The sequence below is a fragment of the Meriones unguiculatus genome, chromosome X (assembly GCF_030254825.1).
Source record: "Meriones unguiculatus strain TT.TT164.6M chromosome X, Bangor_MerUng_6.1, whole genome shotgun sequence".
Lineage (NCBI taxonomy): Eukaryota > Metazoa > Chordata > Mammalia > Rodentia > Muridae > Meriones > Meriones unguiculatus.
In genome coordinates this window covers 62586718-62603550 of record NC_083369.1, presented here as the reverse complement: position 1 = coordinate 62603550, position 16833 = coordinate 62586718, and the positions used below count along the sequence as shown (strand labels likewise).

At 38.1% G+C, this 16833-nt stretch overlaps 1 protein-coding gene across 1 annotated transcript in view; it reads right to left on the bottom strand.

Annotated features, from left to right (window-relative positions):
- Positions 1–7116: 7116 nt before the first annotated feature.
- Tbc1d8b (TBC1 domain family member 8B) overlaps positions 7117–16833 on the bottom strand; it is a 109566-nt gene continuing 99849 nt past the window's right edge. Inside the window, exons 19-21 of the mRNA XM_060375697.1 lie at positions 12990–13046; positions 10875–10972; positions 7117–9834 (exon numbers count right to left, since the gene is read on the bottom strand). Of these exons, the coding sequence (XP_060231680.1) occupies positions 9442–9834; positions 10875–10972; positions 12990–13046 (548 nt within the window). The 3' untranslated portion in view covers positions 7117–9441. The remainder of the gene's footprint in view (positions 9835–10874; positions 10973–12989; positions 13047–16833) is intronic.

The following is a 16833-nucleotide window of genomic DNA, read 5'->3' as shown; positions in this document are numbered from 1 at the left end:
CCTGTCTTCAGTCTTTCTACATGGGGGTTACTAATCGGATTAGCTGAGATCAAGCACTGGGTCTCCTGTCATTAGTAAGCAGGGTCATCACAGTGAAACATGATACCCATCTGCGAGTACACAGCCTATGTGCCACTGGATTATTAGGTCAGACAAAATCGGTTCTGAAGACTTTGTCTCCTCAGGTTGACAGAGAAGTCTTTTCCAGTTCTCCAAAAGCAGAGTCTCTTGGACTGGACAGAGAGGGGAGAAAGGTCTGGTCACCAAGGTTTTATTAGTTACTTGTCTTCAAGAAGGGCGAACATTAAGACTCGGGTATTAAAACTTCGATTTGGGCCCACAGCACCTAGGGTTTCATCTCTGTCCCACCCTGGGTAGAAAGGGGGCACATACTCATTTTCTTCACCCATCACTGACTTCTGAGGAACTAGGACATAAATCAAGCTAAATTAAAAAAAAATAAGTAAATAACATTTAAACTGACACAGTAACTATGCCTGTTGGAGACATTCCAATGTGTTTATAATAGCAACTAAAGACACCATCAGGGTAATTGGCTTATCTATCCCCTACAATGATTTCTTTTTGTTAAGGACATTAAAATTCCTCTGTACTCACCATTTTGAAATATTTTATTAGGTTCTTGTTAGTCAGTAATCCCACTCTCCTATACAGGACATAAGGAGTCATTTTCCTACCCATTCATATCTTTACACCCTTTGTTCCCATCCTCTATACCCCTCTCAACCTCTAGCGCCCAGAAACTCTCCAATACTTCCACATGCAAGTAAGACCACATAGCACTTACTTTTGTTTCACTTATTCGGTTTAAAAGTGGTACCTCCACAAAGCTTCTGGTTGTTCTCGTGGGCATCATGTAATAAAATTCTTAGTCTGGAAGTAGGGCCTTTGTCTTAGAATAACAGTGAAAACTTCCTCTAAACACAATCTTGGGAACCTTCTTGGGAAACTATTGCCCACATTAAAACAAAACAAAACATGCTGGCAACACAAAATTACTCTGTTTGTTTCTTGAAGCATGCTCTCATGTACTGCAGGCTTGTTTTGAATATGATATGCAGCCAAGGAAGATAATTTTGAACTACAGATCCCCTTGCTTCTACCTCCCGACTGTAGGAACTTCATGTTTGCATCATCATGCCTAGCTGAAGGTTTCTCTTTATAAATGTAGTAGGTTCTATGAATAGTTAATATTTCTGAGATGAGGATAACATGATGGAGATGTAGGAGCACAGATTATTAGGAGATCTGACTTGGGTACTTGTTCAAGGTCTGCCCTATCAGCAGAAATATTGGACAAGTTGTTTAGTATCCTCATGTCTTTAGCCCATTAATCCCAGGGCATTTTTTGTTGTGTGTGTGTGTGGGGGGAGGTGGAGTGAGAATTAGGTACTTTATTACATGATATAAATTATTTGAAAAACGTGAAAGCTAACATTCATTTGTTTATTTTCTGTGTATGGATGTTTGTGAACATGTCTTTGCCATAGTGCACACGAACAACTCAAGGGAGCCAGTTCTATCCACTCTCTCGACACGTCCTGGGGTTTAAACTAGGTTATCAGGCTCAGAAGTAGATGCCTTTATTTGCTAAGCAACCTTTCCTTAGGCCAAAGTTAACCCTTTAATAAAGACTGTGCTAAAGAATTTCAATATCATAATCTTTCATTTTGTGTGTGTGTATGTGTGTGTGTGTGTAGAATATTTACTATCTTTTCCCTTAGCATGTGTGTTTGCTTTTAGAGAACTTTGTTGTATATCCTAAGCTATACTGAAGCTCACTAAGTTACCAGGATGAATTTGAACTTGCAGCATTTCTTCTAGGGTCTAGAACCTAGATATTCCTAGGGAAAATTCATTTTTATGGAATCAAGAAAACTGTATGCAGTTGAAGACACCATAACTGAGATATAAGACAATATAATTAAAAAGAGAAATAAGGGCTGGAGAGGTGGCTCAGTGGTTGGGAATGCTTCTTGTCCCTACAGAAGACCCAGGTTCACTTCCCAGCACTCATATTGGTTAGCTCACAAACACATATAATTCCAGGTCCAGTGGATCCTATGTCATATTCTGATCTCTTTGTGACACACACACACACACACACACACACACACAAATAAAATAAAAATACATTGTTTACAAAAAGAAGAGAGAACTAAAGCTGGTACGATGGCTAAAATTGAAATCCCAGCACTCTGATGGTGGAGGCAGGAAGTTTGTGCGTTTGAGGCCAGCCTGAATTACATAGTGAGAGCTCATCATTAATTAATTCATAAATAATAAACATTTTAAAGGAAATAGGCAGGTTAGCAACTAACTACATAAAATATACAAACACTATCTACAAGTGAATATCTATGAAATTTTAATTTATAGTCAGTGTTCTAAATATTCCTTAGAAGGTTTACATTGGTCTTTTTAGCTTTAGTTAAGGGTTCAGCCAGTTAGTATTTTTCCTTTGACATTTTATGTAAGTATATAATGTATTCATGTTTTGTGCCCCTGCCTGGGCATATGTTCCAGCACCATTTTTGCCCAAGCTCTTTCTCCCCTACAATTGCTCTTATGCTTTTGAAAAAACTCAATTTGCTGTATGTGTGTAGGTGCGTTCACTTTCATTTTTAAAAGACATGACTTCTGGATATCAACTTCTAGATTTCATTTTTGTCTTTGTTTATTGTTTTCAGGACTTTACAAGATTTGCCCCTTATTCCCCATTCTACTCCTGACTGCTCTCTAATGCTTCCCAACTTCGTGTCAGTGTGTGTGTGTCACAATAAGTCCAATTATTCTTATGCAGGTGGCCGTAGAGCCATCCACTGAGGAATGGACAACCTACCAGTGACCATACCACTGAAGAAAAGTGACTCTTCTTCCACCAAGCCATCAACTGGCAATTGCTTCTCTGTTAGGCCTAGGCCTGGGGTATTTAGAGCTCATTCCTTATGTATGCTGGAAGTTTTTGTTTGTTTTTAATTAATTAATTTTAGAGACAGGGTTTCTCTGTGTAACAAAGCCTTGGCTTTCTTGGACTCACTTTGTAGACCAGGCTGGCCTCGAACTCAAAGAGATCTGCCTGCCTCTGCTCCTTTCCCCCAAGTACTGGGATTAAGTTGTGACCATCATGTTCAGCCTGGAAAATTTTCCCAATTAAATTTGTTTTCAGATAATCTCTGTGTGTCTGTCTCTCTCTGTCTGTCTGTCTGTCTCTTTCTCACACAAGTACACATACACAATTGTGCAGGTCTGATTTTTTTTAACATGAAATCATTCTTGCTGGAATAATACCCCAACCTAAAGGCCTTGATATATTCTTTGACAATTTCATATATGTGTTTACATACATATATATGTATCCTGACGATTTTACCTCTTCTTCTTTCTCCTTCCTCCCCCCCCGACCCCTTTTAAGACTGGGCTTGCCACCAGTCAGTCATGAATGAGGAAGGGAGCTCATTTTCATCCATCCATCCTTGATGGATACTGGGACAAGGCCTTATTTTTTACTTAATCATCTCTTTTAAACCCTGTTTCCAAATATATTCACATTATGAGGTAACAGGGGTTGGACTTCAATATCTGAAATTGAGGTGGACATAAATCATCTCATAACAACTAAAAAGATCATAAAATGCTGTTCAGTATTAAGCATCAGGGTAATACAAATTACAGCTCACAACAAGATATTACTACATACTAAGACAGCTGTAATAAAATGACAAAAAATAACAGGTGCTAGCAGGGATGCAAAGAGAGTGGAAACACAATCCTGTGCTACTGAAAATGTAAAACAGTCCAAGCACATTAGAGAACAATCTGTCAGTGCCTTAAAAATATTCAACATGGAGTTCCCATATGCCTCAGTAATTCTATTTCTAGCCATATAAATACCTCAAGGAAATGCATAAATATGGGCACAAAAATCCAAATACAAGAACCCTTACAGATTCATTATTTATAATACTCCCAAACTGGACAGCCAAATTTCCATCAAAAGTAGATTTTTTTTTACTCTATATCTATGCAATGAAATGTCACAGCACAATAAAACAGAACTAAGTATTGAGACACCATATGAATGCATTCCATGAACATAATGCTGAGTCAAAGAAGATAAAGCAAAAGAATACATATTTCATCATAACTGCAAGATTCCATGTATATATCATTTTCAAAAATGGGCAAAACAAATTTGTGACTTTAGAAATCAGTATTGTTAGTCAGGCATGGTGGAGCACGCCTGTCATCCCAGCACTTGGGGAGGCACAGGCAAGCAGATCTCTGTGAATTCGAGGCCTGCCCAGGCTAGAAAGTGAGTGTAGGACAGCCAAGGCTACACAGAGAAACCTTGTCTCAAAACAAACAAACAAATAAATAAAACAAACAAACAAAAATCAAAAGAAATCAGTATTGTTGTTATCTCTGAAGGGAAAGGAAAGAGCTAAAGCTTAGCAGTGAGCAGTAGGCTCTATAATGCTCCCTGAGTTATATGTTCACATGCACGCAAATTAAAAAATTAAAGTTAAAAAGATTTAAAAATTAGTCACAAAAAGATGATTACCTTTTTAGGTAGATATTTATACATAATAATCAATTTCCTTTAAACATGGCTTTATATCAGCTGATACTAACTTTATAATTTAATTTACACACATTTTAGGATATCAAGATTAGACTGAAAATGATTAAAAAGGAACAGACATCAGCTATGGATGGATTCAAGTAACTGATGGAGACTTGGGGATAGGAGATCCACAAGGAGAGCAACAGAAACAAGAAATCTGGGCCTAGGGGTCATTTCTGAGACTGATATTCCAACCCAAGACCATGCATGGAGATAACCTAGAACCCCTGCACAGATGTGGCCCATGGCAGCTCAGTTAGTTTCCAAGTGGGTTCCCTAGTAAAGGGAACAGGGACGGTCTCTGACATGAACTCAGTGGCTGGCTCTGTGATCACCTCCCCCTAAGGGGGGGAACAGCCTTGCCAGGACACAGAGGAAGATAATGCAGCCAGTCCTGATGAGACCCAATAGGCTAGAGTCAGATGGAAGGGGAGGAGGGCCTCCCCTATCAGTGGACTAGGGGAGGGGCATGGGAGGAGATGAAGGAGGGTGGGGTTGGGAGGGGCCAAGACAGGGGGCAAAGGCTGGGCTACAAAGTTAATAAACTGTAATATAAATAAATAAATAAATAAATAAATAAATAAATGAAGAGAATGGTGTGCTTTTTTTCTTAAGTGGAAGGTTTACGTGAGGATGGGCAGGAGCAGCAGTTGCTGTTATTACCTATTATTCAGAAGTATTAGAAGGGCGTGATGCATGGTGAAAGCAGTAGATAACATACACAAATGATGCAGATCAGCACTGACAACAGATAGATGCTAAGATTCTATGGGACACCTCTCATGATCTCTGATTGCCGATCTTGCTTTTACGTAATTCTCTTACCTTGAGCATGAGCAGAACTGGTTACTTGTTTTTAATCAAAAGCACATGACAAAGGCTATTGGGATTATATACCGCTATTGGGATTATGTCATATATAAGTTACCCTTCCTGGCAGACTCATTCTAGGGGCTGTCTTTTCTGATATGATGAGGTAGCCATGTTGGAGAAGTTCATATGTCAAGACCTACAAATGCTAAAAGTAAGTGCTAGGAATTGTGTGAAGCCTTTATGAGCTGAGGGTGGCCACCTATGAGAGGCTTTGATTTCCGACCTGGATATGAAGGACACAGTAAACTTGGAAGTAGATTCTTCCCCAACTAAACCTTTACGTGAGAACCACTCTGGATAATACCTTGGTCACAACCTCGTAGTCCTAACCAGAGGACCTAGCTAGGCTGAGCCCCCAGTAATGACATACTTAAAATAGTGAGATAATAAACATGCATTACGCAGCAAGAGAAGAGGAAAACACTCACACAATTCTAAATACCCATTCCAGGCTATTCGGGTGTTTCCTGTATTTTAAAGGGAAAAGTACATTCCCCACATTCCTTTAAAATTATGATTCTGAGGAAACAAGCTAGGAACCTACCACAGAGGGCCTCTAAAAGGCTCTGCCCTACAGACTATCAAAGCAGACGCTGAGACTTTTGGACAACTGTTGGGCAGTGTGCATGGAATCTTATGTAAGAAGTGGGAAATAGTAAGATCTGGAGAGAACAGGAACCCCACAAGGAGAGCAACAGAACCAGAAAATTTGAACACAGAGGTCTTCCCAGAGACTCATACTCCAGCCAAGTACCATGCATGGAGATAACCTAGAACCCCTGCACAGATGTAGCCCATGGCAGTTCAGTGTCCAAGTGGGTTACATAGTGATGGGAAGAGGGACTGTCTCTGACATAATCTGATTGGCCTGTTCTTTGAACACCTCCCCCTGAGGGGGGAGCGGCCTTACCAGGCCACAGAAGATGACAATGCAGCCACTCCTGATGAGATCTGATAGACTAAGATCAGAAGGAAGGAGAGGAGGACCTCCCCTACCAGTGGACTTGGGGAGGGGCATGTGTGAAGAAGGGGGTGGGAGGGTGGGACCGGAAGGGGAGGAGGGAGAGGCCTGGGGGGGGATACAAAGTGAATAAAGTGTAATTAATAAAATTATGATTCTGGACTTCGATGATTCCTGAGACTTGGCTGGGAGAGGCGGTGCTTCTGGCATGTCTGCTGCTAAAGATGACTGTGAAGATGCCTGGCCGCCCTGCTGCAATTTATCCCTCACTGCGTGGGTGCTGAGGGGCAAGGAACATGGGATCATGGTTATGGAGGTAGCAGGAGGAGTGATGTGTTTTCATTCTGACAGTTTCCTCATCACACAAGAATTAACAACTTTCCTGGTATCCTGGGAGTGGTATGGTCTTGGATCTTGTCTTTGAAAGTTCAACTAAATTGGTCTTTCTGATAATGATACAAGCCACTTAATATCCAGTAATAAACAGTTTACTGCCTAAACTAATGGAGAATAAATTCTGTTTTTCTATAATTAGACCCTCAACTGATGCAGAAAGGACACCCTCAAGTGAGGTTTTAATTATGTGTTAGTGTAAGTGATATGCATAATAAAACATTTGACTTTTTAACAAATATTTTCATATTTAATACAATAGATCTTTAATATTTAGTTTTATAAAGACAAAATCATCTTATAACAATAAATGTAAAAGGCATAGTGCACTGGTCCAGGTTGACACAACAAAATATTTTGAATATTAGAAATAACTCATTTGCTTAACAAGGTAGCAGCTATAAAACTATAATGAGTTTAACTTATTTCTTTTGCAGACTCAGAAAATACATTGTTGTCTTGGTAACCTTCATTTATAATCTTATTGAAACTCAAAAATCTCTTTAAGTATTTATTTTTAATTAATCTAGGCTAAAACACAATATTCAGTAATCTTCACAATTTTAACTTTAAAATAATATCAAAAATTAACAACATAGTGTCTTAAGAAAGTATTTGTTGTAAATATAACTGACAAAATATTAAACAAAGTGTGTATAACAGTGCCTTTGTATATAAGCACAGACCATATGCTTTTCCAGAGCTTCTGTTGTATAATTTAACAATCATTGCATACTAGCAGATGTGTGACAATTCTCTTATAAACTATTAACTAAAGATGAAAATTGGGACATCATTTAGCAAATCATTCTTTAGTTGAAGGAGAAAGGTTTAGTTCTAAATTATTCCTTTAAGTAGTCATTTCCTTAAAATGACAGCATAATCAAATCGTAAAGACACTACCAGCATTTGGCCAAGTCCAATTTTGGAATTTTCTTTTCTCTCTCTCTCTCTCTCTCTCTCTCTCTTTTGATAAAGGGTTTCTCTCTATAGTCTTGGCTGCCCTGGACTCACTTTGTAGACCAGGATGGCCTGCCTCTGTCTCCAACCCACAAGTGCTGATTATACAGGCATGCACCACCATGACTGGCTTGAATTTTCAAAGATTCAGCTTGAAAACTGTTTAACTCCATTGAAAATAATATATGCTATTGCAACATAGCCCTCTCTGCTAGGTTTTATTCACAGTATATTCTTGCCAATGACTGACTACATCAATTCCTTCCCAGAAAGGGAGACCTCTTTGATCCCTATGAAGGAGGTCTGCCCTTTCATTGTTTTACTTCTAGCCAAGTCAGAAAGCTTGAAATCAAAATGTAGTGCAAAGATAGAAGCTCCACAAGATGATTCCTGCCCTATTTCCTTAGTCATCTGCTTAATAAATTACTCATCAAAAATGGCAGAAGACAGGACATGTCCACATGGTTTGTGTTTGTTTGTTTTTAATTTTTTAAAGTGCTATCAAAGTCCATATATATTTAAATGGACCATCATGTAATGGCTGACCTAGAAGAAGCATCAAATATATACAAATTACACAGCTAAGTCAGACTCAAACCATTTTAGGTAGATGCTGGCAATTGTACATAGTACCTTAGCAATTATTACATGGAATATATATACTTCATATGCTTGCCAGACTAATACAGCAATTCTGTCCTAGCGTAACTTTTCCACACTACTGACTTTAAATTAAAATACAACTGGTGAAAAGTCAACATATAAAGCTGGGACCCAAGCAATCACAAGCTATTCTTTGACAAATGCCACAAATAACAGCATTCTAAAGGATTTTTAGTTCTGTCTCCGACTACATGAAAGGGCTGCGTAATCAACGGAAATGTCTCCTAACCTTTTTCAAAATGCTGGGCTTGAGTTGATTTGCTTGATTTAAGTCTAAATTCAGTGATGTCTTTCTTTATATCAGCCCAGAGTTTAGACTTCTTGATGTGTGCTGATCAGCAACAGAGTTAGTAGTGTGAGCTAGCAAATTCTCAATCCCTTGAGAATAGAAAATGCAGAAGTTGCTTTTAAAAACCACGTTTTATTGTACTGAATAAAACTGAGTTTTAAAAGTTAATAATCTTTCAGTTATATAACTTGGAAATCGGGGCCCTAAATGGCAATTTCCTAGATAATTAAAGTTACAGCTCCAAAGCCCAGTTTTCTAAAGTGTTTTTTGTAGGACTGGAAAGAATTAAAAAAAAACAAAATGAAGCTTACCAATGTGCCATAACAGCATCACTAATAAAAAGATCAACACCTTTCCAAACACCAACAATCTCACGGAAACAGCAGCACAAACCGGTAACTGACTCATTAAAGCGATGTGGTAGCGCCCTCTTGTGGTTTCACTGAGCATGTTACCCTAAGCTACATAACTCGTGACACAAAGAGTGGGAGATTTTTTTTTTTTTAACTGCGATTAATACAAAGGAATGAACCATTGTGCTTCTGAGTATCTTCTCTTTTGCCTTGGAGAACACAGGTAATGCAATACATCCCTGAGAAGTATTCTCAGGAATCAAACTGATAGTACAGGAATCTTGGTAAATCTGACAGAGATTTACATCTTGGTTCTAGACCTTAACTGGGAGCTTTTTGCATTTTCTAGGTTGGCTTTTAAATCTAAGGGTCTCTCAAAAAACTTCACCAAGGCTGGCTCATTTAGCAGGGAAGCGAGAATCTGTTCAAATGCAAAAGACCACTGATGTTCTTCCCTGGGAGAGGAAGGATCTTTCTCCACTTTGCTCTCTGCTTTCCCCTTACTGGGTCCAGAATCACAGGCTGTCTTGGAGAATCCTTTGGCTGATGATGTGGGGCTATGGAGTTTCCTTCCAACTTCTTCCATCCTGAGCAGAAGGTTGGTTACAACAGCAATGGCTTGATATAGTGCCTCTTCTTCGGGGTCCTCATGAAATAAATTATACAGGGTCTTTGAAAACTGAATAAATTGTGACTAGAAGACACAAGTTGGAAATACAATATTTAAACATTAGACTTAGTAAAATAAGTGGAACTTAGAAGTGGATAGCATCCTGTATAAAAATTTTAATACATAACCCTCGGCATACAACTGAAGACTAAATCCATGATATGTCTTTGCTCATTCAAGGAAGGTAAGTCTAAACCATAGAAGAACATTTCATTTAAGCTCTCTCACACATTGACTAATCGAATAGCATATCCAAACTAATTTCTGGCAGTTTCATTGTCACTAAATATATGTGTTTGCCAGTATTATTTAGTGTTGATGGATGATTTTGGTTATGCAAAGTTTCATGTTTTCCTCCAAGTAATTCTCATCAATCAGTTTTAAGAAAATGACTATGGACTTTGATTTGCTCTGCAAAAGCTACAATGGACAGTGAGCTAAGGTGACTTAATTTTAGGGAAGACTGACTTCTGAGACTTACCTAGTAGTGAAAGAACTCTAAGAAATCCCTTTGGATGTGTGTGTCTTTAAAGGCAGACATAGGTCCAAAGTTAAGAGAATTCATTTAGTTTGCTAACTGCTCCTAATAATTCTAGATATTCCTAGAAAATATTTGTCAATTTAAAAGCTATTCACATCCAAGGTTCTACAATTCAGGCATTCAACCTTAAAAGTTTATATGTATATAGAACAAATACAAACATGTTTCATAAAATATATTGTAAAATGCTTTACTCCTCCTTTTTGTTGTAAGATTCATGTATAATGATTTTAGAATGAACATCCCAGATTGGCTTATTTTTATAAAGTATTCATTTAATCATCAAACTGGAAAGTCCATTAAGACACTCAGAGCTATGATCGTTTTTGTTTTGGTAAAGCTCATGATTATCTGAATCTTATAAAGATAATAACCTATAGCTTATTTAACTGGTTTTATAATGGCATGCAGGTTATTTTTTCTTTCCATTTCTCTTGCGCTATTGGTAACTAAAACATGAGCTTCATGCACCCACATTAATAAGAAAAAAAAATTAGGAATTTTCACTTGGAAAATTCTATACCTGATTCATTCTTGGTAAATCTTTAATGTTTTCTTCTTTTTTGAGATGCTCATCTTGCCATTGACTTAAGTAGGCTTGAATGTCAATTTTTCCTTTGCCTGAATGAAAGAAATAAACATTTCTATAATGAATAGGTCACATTTCCCCAAAATTCTCAAAAAGAATAACTGAAATTGAAAGATATTTCACTGGGGTAAAAGAGCCCATCTTTTTCAATCCAGGATACAATCTGAATTTAGATTTGATCTTACTCACTGGCTTTCAGAATACATTCTCCACTTTCATTTAGACCACTGGTTTTCAACCACTGGTTGCAATCCCCTTGAGGGTCAAACAACCCTTTCACAGAAGTCGCCTAAGACCATTGGGAAATACACATATTTACATTATGATTCATAATAGTAGCAAAATTACAGTTATGATGTATCAACCAACATAATTTTGTGGTGGGGGTCACCACAACATGATGAATTGTACTAAAGGGCCACAGCATTAAAAAGGTTGAAAACCACTGATTTAGACCAAAACGTTTACTTCGGGAAACTTGAAGAACAGAAAAAAAAATTAGCAAAGAGGAAAAATGATATACTTAAATTAAAATTGCATAGTTTGATCTGACATTAAATTTCATGTAGCCATAACCCATCGCTATTTATCCTATCATACTTAATCTTTCTATATCAAGTTTTTCATATGTATATATGGAAGTGGTTAATGGTGGCTCTTTTTCAAAAATTGAAACCACTACTTATTGATTCATTTGTTCAAAGGGTTCAGTCAAGATGCTATTTGTGTGAGCTTTATTTTGTTTGTTTGTTTTTTATTTTTTATTTTTTTGTGTGTGACCTTTAAATTCTTATTTAAATCTTCTTGAAAACTGGGCAAAATAATGGAACAGTTGGGTTCAACTAGATCTTCAGCAAGCATTTATTTATTTATTTTGTTATAATTTACAGTTTATTCAATTTGTATTCCAGCTGTAGCCCCTGCTCTCATCTGCTCCCAATCCCACCCTCATCTCCTCCCATGCCTTTCCCCAAGTACACTGATAGGAGAGGTCCTCTTCCCCTTCCTTCCCCTAGCCTACCCAAAAATTCTGGGCACAGGGGTCTTTTCTGAGACTGATACTCCAACCAAGGACCATGCATGGAGATAACCTAGAACCCCTGTACAGATGCAGCCCATGGCAGCTCAGTCTCCAAGTGAGTTCCCTCATAATGGGAACAGGGACTGTCTCTGAGATGAACTCAGTGGCTGGCTCTTTGATCACCTCCCCCTGATGGGGAAGCAGCCTTACCAGGCCACAGAAGAAGACAATGCAGCAATTATTTTTAATTAGATGTTTTAAAATGTAGAATGATGAGCTTCAAATGAAGAAATTCATAGTCTATCAAAATATAAAATGTTCATACTAGTTTATTCAATATTTTTATATTTCTTTGCATTTACCTTAATTTAAAGAAATATTTCTTAAATTATCCTGAAATTTACATGTTAATTTTTTGGCATCATAGTTTGCAGTGAAAATAATTGAGAATATCATAAATGTCTATCAGTATTGAGCTAATAATTGACAAAAAATTATTTTCAAATCAAATCATGACATGTTCTGTTCCCATTAAAAGTTAAAAGAGCAAATGAATAGACATGGAAAATTATCCATGATATATTACAAAATAAAAACAGCACCAGTAGAATAGTGCTTATGGATATTTTAAAAAGAGAGATGTCTACATGTTTATGTATACACAAAAAGAAGTCTGCAATGGATATATCCAAAAATGTTCTAGCCTCTACTTCTGGTTAGGTTTATCATGCTGGTTAGGTTTAGTACATGCTCTCTGAATTTCTACCACAAAGATTACGTATTACTTTGCTAATTAAAATAAAATACTTAAAATATTAAAAATGAAAATGGAGCACTTACTATTGAGTTTTTAGACTTCTGAGATGTAAGCATTACAAGAGGAAATAATAAATTGTTGTATTAACGTGATGTAACTAAAAACCTTATTGGGACAAATTTGCAGCTTTTATAGAACTCTACCTCATCCCCCTTTACACCATTTATAGAATCAATAATTTAGTAAATTGAATGATATTCCTAGATTGTACCTTTTTCAGGGCTATTTCTTCCTGATTCTGTTTCCTTCTCATCTGCAGGCTTAGAAACTAAAGGGAAAAAAGAGAAACTGCATATTGTAAAATGTTTAACAGGTATCTTTTTAAAGTAAAATAATATTTTGTATAGACTTAAAAGCCCTTATATTTTTCAAATATAAATACTTTTTAAATTTTTATTACAATTTATTCAGTTTGTATCCTAGCTGTGGCCCCTTCCCTTGTTTCCCCCTAGTCCCACCTACCTTCCCTCTTCTCCCCCTATGCCTCTTCCCTAGTCCACTGATAGGGGAGGACCTCCTCCCTTTTTATCTGACCCTAGACTATCAGATCTCATCAAAGCTAGCTGCATTATCTTTCTCTGTGGCCTGACAAGACTGCACGCCCCCCCCCAGGGGGAGGTGATCAAAGAGGTAGCCACTGAGTTCATGTCAGAGACAGCCCCTGAACCCCTTACTAGGGAACCCACTTAGAAACTGTGTAGCCAAAAGGCTTCCTTGAATAGGGGATCTAGGTCCTCTCCATGCATGGTCCTTGGTTAGAGCATCGGTCTCTGCAAGACTCCCCTGTGTCCAGGTTTTTTTGGCTCTGTTTTTCTCCTTGTAGAGTTCCTGTCCCCTACAGGTCTTTCTATCTCCCTTCTTTCATAAGGTTCCCTGCACTCTGCTCAAAGTTTGGCTATGAGTCTCCTTTGATACCCTCCTAGGTAGAGCCTTTCAGAGATCCTCTGTGGAAGGCTCCTGTCCTGTTCCTTGTCTTCTCCTACTTCTGATGTCCATCCTGTTTATCCTTCTGAGTGAGGATTCAGCCTCTTCTCTAGGGTACTCCTTGTTCTTTTATTTAACCACAAAAATTTTATGTGACCTGACCTCCTAACATTAGAATGAAAGTATTAAATTTATTCATAGTAAAAGAATACTGTAATGCATCAATTTTTTTATTTTTTATAACTTTTTTATATTAATCACATGTTATTTACTTTGCATCCCAGCTGTAGCCCCCTCCCTCATTCCCTCATAATCCTACCCTCCCTCTCTCATCTCCTCCCATGCCCCTCTTCAAGTCCACTGCTAGGAGAGGTCCTCCTCCCCTTTCATCTGACCCTAGTTTATCAGGTATCTTCAGGACTGGCTGCAATGTCCTCCTCTGTGGCCTAGCAAGGTTGCTCCTCCCTCGGGGGGAGTGGGGAGGTCAAAGAGCAGGTCATTGAGCATCAAATTTAATACTTGTTTCTGAGTGATAGTTTCTTCATTTGACTGCCTTCAAATTAAGTTGTATTATTTTTAATACTGGGAGGAAGTCTCCTCATCTAACAGAACTCTGAAGAACATGCCCTCAGTCCCGAGTATGGCAACAACTCATTGTAAAATCCTGTACAAGTCACTTCTTTCTATACTCAGTGCCATTATATCTTAAGTGGGCAGCCTTAAATAGACTATTTTTGAGGTTTTTGTTTTTGTTGTTGCTATGCTCACTTTATACACAGTAACCAAATAGACACACATACATATAAATTTTCTCTGTGAGACCATTATATACTTATGAAAGTGAATCAAATGACACACATAGGTGTTTCTCACTTCCAATTTATGTCAGAAAAGCAGATTCATCCTTGTAGGTTACACTTGATTTAAAAGAAGTAATCATTGTTTAAAAAAGACTTATGGATTATAAATCATCAGAGTCTATTGGCTTCACCGTCTTTTATTGAAGCATAAAAATGCTCTGATACAAACTAGAAATTTCATTAATATAACTGGAAATGAAATATATTACATATACTTTCTTTTAAAGACTTTAATAAAGAATTTCAATGACAAAAATTGTTGAATACGGTCTAATCAGTCAAACCAGCCTATAGGCTATGCTAACTGCTACTAATCTGGAAACAACCCAGAGGTCCCTCAAAGGAGGAATGGATACAGAAATTGTGGTACATTTACACAATGAATACTACTTAGCTATTAAAAACAAGGAAATCATGAAATTTGCAGGCAGATGTGGGAACTAGAAAAGATCATCTTGAGTGAGGTAACCCAGAAGCAGAAAGACACAAATGATATATATTCACTCATAAGTGGATATTAGCCATATAATATAGGATAAAAATTAAATCTATTAACAAGTAAGATTATGGAAGATGCTCAATCCTCATTCAGAAGGGCAAATGCGAGAGCCATCTGAGGCAGAAGACAGGGAACAAGACAGGAGCCTACCACAGATGGCCTCTGAAAGACTCTACTGATCGAGGTATCAAAGCAGAGGCTGAGGCTCATAGTCAAACTTTGGGCAGAGAACATGGGATCTTATGGAAGAAAGGGGAGATGAAAGATCTGGAGGGCACAGGAACTCCAAAAGGAGACCAACTGAGCCAAAACAAAACAAAACAAAAAACAAAACAAAACAACAACAAAAACAAAACTGGGCCCTGAGGACCCTGCAGAGACTGATACACCATGTATCAGTATGTAGAGGATCTAAAACCCCTGCTCAAATGTAGCCCATAGATTCAGTCTCCAAGTGGATTCCCTAGTAAGGGGAGCAGGGGCTGTCTCTGGCATGAACTCAGGGGCAAGCTCTCTGATCATGGCCCTCTGGGGCGGGGAGCCTTTTCAGGCCACAAAAAATGACAATGCAGCCAGTCCTGATGAGACCTAATAGGCTAAGGTCAGATAGAAGGGGAGGAGGACTTCCCCTATCAGTGGACTAGGGGAAGCATATAAGAGGAGAAGAGAGAGGATGGGTGGGACTAGGATGAGACAAGGGAGGGGGCACAGCAGGGATACAAAGTCAATAAATTGTTATAAATAATTAATACAATGGATACAGAAATTGTGGTATTTTTACCCAATGGAATACTACTCAGCAATCAAAAAGGAGGAAATCATGAAATTTGCAGGCAAATGGTGGGATCTAGAAAAGATCATTCTGAGTGAAGTATCCCAGAAGGAGAAAGACAAACATGGAATATACTTGCTTATATAGACCTAAAAGATAGGATAAACATAATGAAATCTATACACCTAAAGAAGATAATCAAGAAAGCAGACACAGGGTATGATGATCTATCCTCATTTAGAAAGACAAATAGGATATACATTGAACGTGTGACAAGAGTCTACCGCAGAAAGCATCTGAAAGACTCTACCTAGCAGTGCTCCAAAGTAGATACTAAGACTCGTAACCAAACCTTCGGCAGAGTGCAGGGAATCATATGAAAGAAGGGGAGTTTGATGTGGAAAGGATAGGAGCTCCACAAGGACCAAACATATCTGAGCACAGGGTCTTTTCTGAGATGGACACTCAACCAAAGACCATGAGAGGATAAAACCTAGATCCTCTGCTCGGATGTGACCCATGATAGCTCAGTAACCAATTGGTTTCCCAAAGTGAGGGGAACAAGGACTATTTCTAACAAGAACTCAATGAATGGCTCTTTGACCTCCCCACCTCCGAAGGGAGGAGCAGTCCTGTTAGGCCACAGAGAAGGACTTTGTAGCCAGTCCTGAAAATACCTGACAAAAGGGAGTCATATGAAAGGGGAGGAGGTCCTCCCCTATGAGTGGACTTGGAAAGGGGCAGGGAGGAGATAAGGGAGGGAGGGTGGGATTGGGGAGGGAATGAGGGATACAGCTGGGATACAGAATTAACAAAATGTAACTAATGAGAAAAATAAAATTAAAAAAATAATAATTAATACAAAAATTTAAACAGTGAAAATATAGTGACTCCAAATCAGGAAGATCTCCACAAGTAAACAATCATCATGATGCCCATAGTCCTATCTACCTGAGAGCCTGAGGCAGGATGACTACTGTAGCCTAAGAGTTTGAGTCCA